Below are 9,064 nucleotides of genomic sequence, written 5' to 3'. Positions count from 1 at the left end.
CTAGAACTTCAAATTTCCCTTTCTGAATATATGTGGTTAGTACTAGAAACTTTTAATCAGCAGAGTGGAAGAGGAATTACGTGACAGACTACTGCACCTAAGAATTCCTCTTAGAAAGAAGAGATAAATGAAAGTGAAAATGTGCTTGGTGAACCATTTAAGACTTTAAAATAATTAAGGAAAAAAGAGAATAAGCACAAAAACTTCTTAACTTGCAAAACAGTTTTATTTCACACTTATACAAAGGTAAGACATTTTAAAACACTTGCAGTACTACAGATTACATCTACAGCCACCATGTTAACAGGGGGACTTCTCAGGCCTCTGGAGCTTTACAGGATTTGAAAGTTTTGAAGCTGATTGTCTACAAAGGATAAACCCTCCTGCAGAGCAACATAATCAGATAGCAGGCTGTGTGTCACTGCTCTAGAATTCAGAGGGAAATGTGGCTCTCCAGTAAGTCCTGGATTGACAGTATATGAAAGAAATACTGAAGAAAATGAAGGTACTCCTAAAAGAAACACCCCAAAACCTGTGATGTGCGAAATGGATTTGGATTGCATGGATTTAAATATATTCAGAGCTCCACAGATGTCTGTCCATGGTGAGCGACTTTTTCACTTGAGATGCAAATCCTCTCTGCAGTGTAACTGTCAGCAAGACAAAATTTACTCTACTGCACCATGGAACTGAACTTTTTAGGTACCTGAAATCCTGGAGTAACAGCACCTCTGTGATGTCTGGGGAGTAACAACAATGGCACAATGTGTTGCCTGGTTATAAACAATAAACTTTGGTCACCCAAGCAGGTTACATTCAAGTTTCATTCTGGTTTCAGGTGATCAGATAAACACAACAACATCTATGGATGGCACACAGCTCCAAAGGAAGAACCAAATCTACATTTGCTTTCCATTAAATCCAAAAACAACTTGCCATAGGAAAACAGTGTTTCATACAGAAATACAGACAAATATACAATTAATTTTAGAGTCTTTTATGGAAATAAACAACAGGAGACAAATACCAAAAGATAACCTAAAAAACCTTCAAAGGAATAAAAAATACTGTGCTTGTCCCTTCAATCAGTACCCTTAGGAAAGGCAAAGTAGCCTTTCCCAACAGCAGTGGGCATCTTCACATCTGAAGTGAAGTATTTTTTAGTTAAATAGTAAAACACAGCGGTTTTTATTTAGCAAAATGGCAATCAGGGAAGTTATTATGGTAGAGGGGAAGGGACCCTGCCTTGCAGTATCTTCCTTGACTTCTGCAGTATGTCATTTTGGCAGTCTTGGGTACTGCAGCCCTCCTTCCTCAATTATCTTTGTTGAAAAAGAGAAATAAACCAAAAAATCTGCCCTTTCAGACTTTGTTCACATGGCAGAAAAACATGCAGGAGGCACAAGCCCAGTTTTTAAACCTTTTCCAGGTTATCTTTTGGACCAGCAGTATAGCAAGGCAACAGATATTAGTATAAGCTAGTTTTCTTCATGATTCTCAAAAATTCTTGCTCGCTTACTTCCCCATCTCCATCTCGATCAGCTTCATCAATCATTTCCTACAAAACACAGTGTACATATGATCAGGCACTGGACTCTAAACACAAGACATTCCACTCATTAAAACAACAGTAAATCAGAGGCATATCATGTGAAAACAACTGTGTATTTGACTGCTTTTCATATTTCTGATCTCTCAGCCCTTTTGGTATAGGACGAAATTCCCACCCAATCCCTAGGAGCTACAGAAATGGTCTGTGCCTGTTAGAAAAGCTCTGGCAAATCAGAATGTACCTGAAGTTCTTCATCTGTTAAATTTTCTCCCAGCTCCTTGGCAACCCTTTTCAAGTTTTTGAATGAAATTTTTCCTGTGCCATCATCATCAAATAATCTGAAAGCTTTCAGGATTTCTTCTTTTGAATCCTTTTCACTCTAAACCAAAAGTAAATCATATGTTAATCAGAAAACCCCTGACACTGAGATGTTCCTTTCTCTTATGCTGCCACAAGAACTTCTGCTAAGAATTCCTACCATTTTTTGTGTCATCATAGCCAAAAAGTCTTCGAAGTTGATGGTGCCACTCCCTTCCTTGTCAATGTCTGCTATCATCTTCTTAATCTCTTCCTTCTTTGGCTCAAAGCCTAAGGCACGCATTGCAACCTGTGCCAAAATAGCAAAACCAATTCTGTTAGGAGGCCACCAGAATTTTGGTGTAAGAGCTGAGCTAAAGCCTGTTTTATTTCCTTGTCCAGAACTCTAGTCACAACTCACTGCCATGAAAATACCTCTTCTTTCATCTTGCTGAACAATAATAGTGTAGGTTTGATATTCTTAAGATGCTGTTTTTCCTATATGGTAGTGGAAATCCATAGTTTATATCAGGCAGAGGTAACTCATGTTTTCAGGTTACAACTGCAGAAATTGAGCAGAGTGTATGTGAGAAATCAAGGTAAAGGAGATAACTAAATATAAAGTGTTCATGCTTACAAAAAAATCAAACACATAAAATCACAGGGAGACAACTGAGAATCATCTTCCCCCTTGTAATACTGTATGTGTGCAAGTGCACACACACTGCCTGACTTGTAACTGAAACACAACTCAGATCTCTGTTTTGTTCTTTTTAAATCAAAAACCAGGTAATTTTTGGATGACATATATGCAAATATGGTTGTAACTTGCCTGAATGCGTGCACGATCTGTGTTTACTTCTCAGGTGAAGTAAATATTTGATGCTCTGATACTCATCCCAGAACAACACAAGTCCACTTCCCAGGAACAAGCACCTTAGTCATGAAACCTGAAACTGTTTAGTTTCTCTAATGCTCAGCTATTCAAAGCTGTCAGATTTAAATAGCAACACAGTAGAGAAGCCTGTCTGCTTCATGCATTACATGCAGAGTGCACCCCAAATTCAGTCATGACAGCAAGTCATTACTCTTCTTTGTACTCCAAAACTGTTTTAAAATAGGGTTGGACAAACAGAAAAAGCAGCTACAATTTTGAGATCAAAGATATTTTCACCTCAGAGGAAAAAGAAAAAAAGTTTTAAAACCTTCAGTTCTTTTATGTCGATGCTTCCAGATCCGTCAGTGTCAAACAAATCAAAAGCTTCTCTGATCTCCTGCTTTTGCTCTTCTGTAAGTTCAGGTTTCAAGCCACTTTTCTTCCTCTGGGCTGTACCTAAGCCAGGTTTTCTATAGTTGGATGCCTTCAGAAAGTGAAGGGAGAGAACAGATAAGAAACAGCACCTTCCTGGGAGAATTTCAAATACGCTTAATCATAAATGACAACAGTAACACTGTAGCAGAGGTGAGAGACATTCCTTGCTGCAAGTGGTAGACATTGAGTCTCTATGTCACTTTCCTTAGGATACTGCAGAAAGAAAAGACCAGATTTTGTTCCCGGGGAATGAGAATTTGGGCTTCCTGTTTTCTGTTTTAAGCTGAAAGATTATCAATTGAAGGAACATAAAGAGGGTGGTTGCTTAGGGTCTTGGCTGTAAATGAGGCTCAAAATCAGCCACTCCAGTGGGAAACAAGTTTAAAGGGAACTGTGTGGCTCCAGGCTGCCTGTCCATCGAGTAGATGTGGAGCCAGGCAGGAACATCCAGTGGGAGCAGTGAGATCAGCACACAGTCTGTCCCATAAGGAGAACTAACCTGCTTGTGCTGAGCTGGTGCATCATTATCCGGGACACTTCTGAGACCTTTCCTGCCTCTGGTGTAAGCCAGTGCAGTATAGAATGTTTTCCACCCCGTCCATAAAGCAGGGGAAAACACCTTCCTCAAGTATAGTTTTGGTTTTAAATCAGCAGCAGACAGATTTTCATGCTGCAGTCTTGAATCTGCACAGAATGGTGGAAGGAAAGGCAGTCCCTGCCACCCCCAGCTCCAAGTGACTAGGCTATACAGAAGTAAATAAAACAAGCACAAAGCAAGGAATGTGTTACCTAGTTACTGCTGACCAGTGATTTGCCTCTGCTGAAATGTTAACGTGTTTAGGGCTGGGATCTCTCTTTTAACTCAGAAGATTCCATTTTCTTCTATTTGTTAATGAAATTTCGTTTTCCAACGTGATTTGTCCCTCCTAGGCAGGACTGCAAAGCCATTTGCCTGGCTCACCCGTGACTTCCCTCTGCTATTAGCACGCGTATCAGACTTTTACTCTTGATATGCTGCTCTGGGGAGAAGACACACGAGACCTTTTCCGGGCTACGGAGACTTATTATTCCATTTATTTCACATCTGACTTGTGCAAATCCCTTTCAGGTTCCACCTCTGGGCCTGGCCGGTGCCTGACCGACAGCGCTGTGAGGGCCCGAACGATGCGGAGGTCTGTGAGCCGTGCCAAGAAGAACCAGGCACGCCGAGAGCAGGTGACGTATTTCGCGAATCCCGGAGTTTTTCCGGGCGTGTTTTTCCCCCTGGAGTGCGGTGCGCTGTACCAGGTAACCGGGCAGCAGCGACGGCCTGGGCAGGGGTGGAACCTCAAGGGGGTTTGCACAACGCACGGTGTCGGCGGGAGGGGGCGGAGGGGCTCGGGGGAGGCGGCGGTGGGAAGGGAGCCCGCGGCGGGGAGGGCGCGCTCACCATCCGGCCGGGAATGCCGCTCCGGGCTGGACCGGACGGGACGGAACGGGACGGCACGGGAGCTCCGCACCGCCGCGCGCAACCGGCACGCGCCGCCCAGCCGGCCAATGAGCGGGCGGAACGAGCGCTGGAAGCCGCCCCCCCTCACGGCGCCGGCCAATCACAGCGCGGCGTGCCCGTGAGGGACAGCTGAGGGAGAGCGAGGGCGGGCTCGCCCGCAAGGAGCCTGAGGGAGCGGCGGCCGTGTCCAGGCAACTCCGTGTCCAGGGAAGCGCCGGGAGCGCGGCCCCTCCGGTGAGACACCCGCACCGGCCCGCCGGGCACCCTCCGGGCCGCAGGAAGCGGCCAGGCCGCTGCCAATGCAGTTCCGGTGTGTCCGCTCCGGGCGGCTTCCCCCCGGCCGTGTGGAGCAGGCGGGCCGGGACGCGCTTCCTCTCCCTAGCAATACTACGACATAACATTCAAGCGGACTTTCGCTGTGTGGGATGGGAAAAAAAAAAAAAAAATTTGGATTTGGAATAGCTACGCAAAGGGGCCTTTAGGGAGCTGGAATAAATGATGTGAATAAATTCCAGTACCTGAAGGGAACTTAGAGGAAAGATGGGGCAGGACTATTTGCAAGGGCATATAGTGATGGGACAAGGGGGGATGGGTTCAAACTGACAGATAGTCGATTTAGATTGGATATTAGGAAGAAAATCTTTATTGTGAGGGAGGTGACGGACTGGAACAGGTTGCCCAGAGAAGCTGTGGATGCCCCATCCCTGGAAGTGGCCAAGGCCAGGTTGGATGTGGCTCTGAGCAACCTGGTCTGGTGGATGATCCTGCCCATGGCAGGGGGGTTGAAACTGGGTGGTCTTTAAGGTCCCTTCCCACCCAGACCGTTCTGTGATTCTGTGATTTGAATCTGAGCATAAGAGGTACAGGACTCAGGGTTCTCAATTCTTCATGTGTATACTTCATTATTCAAAAAGGGAGCTTTATTTTAATCCATGTCTTCTGCCATGGGACCATGGCGTGGAAGAGATTTTGAGGGAAAGATTTCTTTTTGGTGTGTTAAGAAGGAATAGTTGGTCAAAACTTTACATCTCGGCAGTTTGTAAGTTATGAAGAAGTGGCATTGCTTTTATTTTGCTTAATGAAGTATTCATGCATGTTAGTTGGACTAAACAGGATTTGGAGTAAAATATGATTTTCCAGAGTTGAAGGTTAAATTCAGCATGGCGTGACTGTTGTAACCAAGAAGGATCCGCACAGAGCTCTTGAGTTTGGCGTGTAATTTGTCCATTCTGCTCTAATGAACTTTTGCCCTAAGTAAGGCAAATAACTGAAATTCCAGACATCAGGGCAGGAGGAGGTGGTAGTTCAGCCTCTACTGCTGGAAGTGTAAGAAACCGTGGGAATTAACAGCTCCTTACTATCAGCCAGCCAGAAACAATTCCATGGTATTTTAACAGTGCCCCATTTCAGCACTCTGCCCATTGATTTCTCATAATAAGCGCACAGGAAGAAAGCTTTATATGGAAGAAAGCCGTGCTCCGGGGTAGACTGTCGAATGATTTTTTGGTGATTTGTGCTCTGGTGTCCTGTGAGGATGGGGCAGTAATTTGTCATCTGTTCACAGATGCTGCCCACTGCCCATGGCTTTCAGGGATGTGAATGCCAGGAGACACATTGGACTCCAGCAACTCTCAGCCTTAGCATCCACTGGGAGAACATTCCTGGGGCCAATGAAATCACATAAATTCATTGTGGATGAAATCACCAACCAGAGCACATTGATTTGTTCTGCTGTTAGGCTGATGGAGAGTTTGGATTTGACAAGTGCTGTTGGACAGCTTCTTAACGAAGCCATTCAGGCTCAGAACAAGGAGTTTAAGACGGGGATGAGTACCCTGTTGTTCCTGGTTGGAGCGTGGAGCAGTGCTGTGGTGGAGTGCCTCCAGCAGAGCGTTCCTGTTCCAGCTATAGTGTCTGTGATGTCTGAGGGGTTGAACTCCTGCTGTGAGAGAGTCCAGTGTCTTCAAATGCCAATACACCGTGTAAAGAAAGAGCTGTGTTCTAGCAGAGTTAGGCCAAAGGCTTTTGAAAGCAAAACTGGCCAAGCTGGACGTGATGGTCTTACAAATCCTTGGAATTTGCTGTGTTTTCAGAGAGATATTTCTGCAGCAGAGGAGGTAATTCCAATAAATTCTTGTTCCCATCAAGGAGATGATTGTCACAAGTTCCTGGTTTCACCCTTGGCTGGCTTTGGTTCAGTGGCTTCTGTTGTCAAGGCAGTGGGTGACAAAAGTTCATCTGCACTGTCTGGAAGTGGTCTTACTGCATCCAGCTGGATCACACGGAAGTTAACCCACAGCAGGCACTTCAGCACTCTAGGGAAAAGCTGTTTTGCAAGTCAGGACCGTCATGTTCAGGGACACCTTTCAGGACCATCAGCAGATCTCTGTGGATCTTGTGGTTTAGGACACCTGGCAGTGGCTCTGAGCCATGGAAACCAGACCAGCGTGAAGCTGCTACAAAGCATCGCTGCTTATCAGCAAGAGAGAGCAGAGTGCGGTGGCTCTGCCCAGGTTAATGTCGCAGAGATTGTGACATGCTGTGTGCTGGGCCTGCCCGAGAGCTATTCCTGTGTCTCCCCAGGCTTTGTCACATTGGTGTCACCAGAGCAAGCCACAGTCGTCAAACACTTTGCGGACAAACCCCTCCGGGTTCTGCTGATGGACGGTGACCTCACGGAGGGGTACCGACACTTAGGTTTTAACAGACCACCTAACGTAAGGACCATTTCGGAGCGTCCCACTCCACAGGGAGGCAGCGCAGGAGATGCGTGGCTAAGCAGAATGTCGGATATTCTGATGAGCTTTGAGGTAAACCTGGTTTTGGTCAAAGGAAACGTGTGCAAAAACTTCATGGAAAGGTGCATGGCCAGCAGGATATTGGTAATTGGCTGTGTGGCTCGGGATGTGCTGTGTGCCTTCGGGGCAGCCACTGGTGCCCAGGCAGTGACGTACCTGAGCCAGCTGAGCGCTTCCTCTGTCGGGAATGGGGCCTGGGCGGAGCTGTGGAAGACCGGCGATGGGCGCGCGGTGGATTTGGGTGAGCTGCTGCCGGCACGGATCAGCGCGGGAGGCATCCCCCTGCTCACGGCCGTGCTCACCACTGCCCTGCCTTCCAAGGCGCAGCTCCTCGAGGACCAGTTCTGGACTTTGCTGTATCGACTCCATCACGCTCTAAAGGACGGGAAGGTTTTCCCTGGAGGCGGTGCCGTGGAGCTCTTGTGCCTCAGTCACATCCAGGCGCTCGTAGAGCAGCCCGGGCGACCGGGAAACGACGGAGCTGTGAGAGAAGTTCCCAGTCCCTGGCTGGCAGAGTGTAAATCCATTGTGCTCCAGGCACTGGCAAGTGGCTGGAAGCGGTACCTCTCCGTGCTCCTGTGTAACACTGCAAAGGCCAGCTCGGAGCTTGAAGCAGGTGCCTCCGTGGATCATCATCTCCAGAAAGCAGCGGCTTGTGGCTCTCCCTCAGCTTACATTTTGGAAGAGTTTAGGAGAGGTGGAGTGCTCAGGAGTGGCTATGAGCCCTTCCCTGACCAGGTCACAGATTTAAAGGTTTGTGATAACGTTACAGCCAAGACAGAGGCATGGAGGAGAGCTCTGGACCTGGTGCTGCTGGTGCTTCAAACTGATGCCGAAATTATCACAGGCCCCAGAGGAAATCAGATCCTGAACTCGCCTCTGTCAAGTGAATTTATGTTTTTGTAGGATTTTGAGGATTTGTAAGTCCATGGGAGAAGCCCGGGTGCAACCTACATGTCTTTATAAAGCAAACAGTGAGATGTGATTGTGACTTTAGAATGTAACAGCAGAAGTCAGAATGAGAGACAGTCACAAGGTAATTTCTTATTTCTAGAAATGAGAATTAAATAACAAACAAAAACCCACTAACCCAGGCCATGCATTTCTAGCTAATGGTACTGCCTGTATGGATGCCCCCTAATGTTTTCTGAAGAAAGGTGGAGATCTCTTACATTACATTGCTGTACTTGTGTTAAATGAAAGAATATTCTGTAATTATTTCTTAATTAATGACTTGTTCTTAATTTCTGAAAATTGCAAACATTAAAAACATTAAAACATTAAAAACATTAAAAACAAACATTAAAAACATTAAAAGAGTTAAACTTGAAATAATGTGAGTGGTACGTTTTATACTGAGAGGTTGTATGAATAGATTCTATTTTTGCATATTTATATGGTCCATACATCTTTGCTTTCCCAAGGTAGACCCTCTGGAATTTCTCTGGTTTTGACCAATTCAGGCTGAATCCTTCCTTTTGGTATTACAGACTGGATACATCTCTACACAAAATTTTCTTTTACGTTGCCAACTGGATTTTTAGATCATTTCCATGGGGTCTTTCAGCTATCCTTGCAGAGAGGAAAATGTTGCTGTAAGTTTGAGGTGCTGGCTA

The 9,064-nt window shown here is 46.0% G+C and overlaps 2 protein-coding genes across 2 annotated transcripts; one reads left to right on the top strand and one right to left on the bottom strand.

The window, feature by feature from the left end:
* Positions 1-207: 207 nt before the first annotated feature.
* On the bottom strand, positions 208-4,676 carry LOC121339924 (caltractin). The gene is made up of 5 exons (XM_041412164.1): positions 4,591-4,676; positions 3,055-3,210; positions 2,031-2,159; positions 1,794-1,931; positions 208-1,558 (listed from the first exon to the last, which is right to left on the bottom strand). Exons 1-5 carry the CDS (start codon positions 4,591-4,593, stop codon positions 1,469-1,471), a joined length of 516 nt encoding a protein of 171 aa, XP_041268098.1. The 5' UTR covers positions 4,594-4,676; the 3' UTR covers positions 208-1,468.
* Positions 4,677-4,796: 120 nt separating this feature from the next.
* On the top strand, positions 4,797-8,692 carry BBS12 (Bardet-Biedl syndrome 12). The gene is made up of 2 exons (XM_041412163.1): positions 4,797-4,884; positions 6,215-8,692. The coding sequence occupies exon 2, from the start codon at positions 6,231-6,233 to the stop codon at positions 8,352-8,354; it is 2,124 nt and encodes a 707-aa protein (XP_041268097.1). The 5' UTR covers positions 4,797-4,884; positions 6,215-6,230; the 3' UTR covers positions 8,355-8,692.
* The last annotated feature ends 372 nt before the right edge of the window (positions 8,693-9,064 follow it).

This window comes from Onychostruthus taczanowskii, unplaced genomic scaffold (assembly GCF_017590055.1).
Source record: "Onychostruthus taczanowskii isolate IOZ18803 unplaced genomic scaffold, ASM1759005v1 scaffold38, whole genome shotgun sequence".
NCBI classification, from domain to species: Eukaryota; Metazoa; Chordata; class Aves; order Passeriformes; family Passeridae; genus Onychostruthus; species Onychostruthus taczanowskii.
The sequence above is the reverse complement of the archived record's forward strand: the minus strand, read 5'-3'. Positions and strand labels throughout refer to the sequence as shown.

Coding starts and splice junctions, on each gene's coding strand:
- LOC121339924 (XM_041412164.1), bottom strand. Junction 2,160..3,054: donor TCGACATAAAAGAACTGAAG/GTTTTAAAACTT, acceptor ATTTTGGCACAG/GTTGCAATGCGTGCCTTAGG. Junction 1,559..1,793: donor TAACAGATGAAGAACTTCAG/GTACATTCTGAT, acceptor TGTGTTTTGTAG/GAAATGATTGATGAAGCTGA.
- BBS12 (XM_041412163.1), top strand. CDS start 6,231: ATGGCTTTCAGGGATGTGAATGCCAGGAGACACATTGGACTCCAGCAA.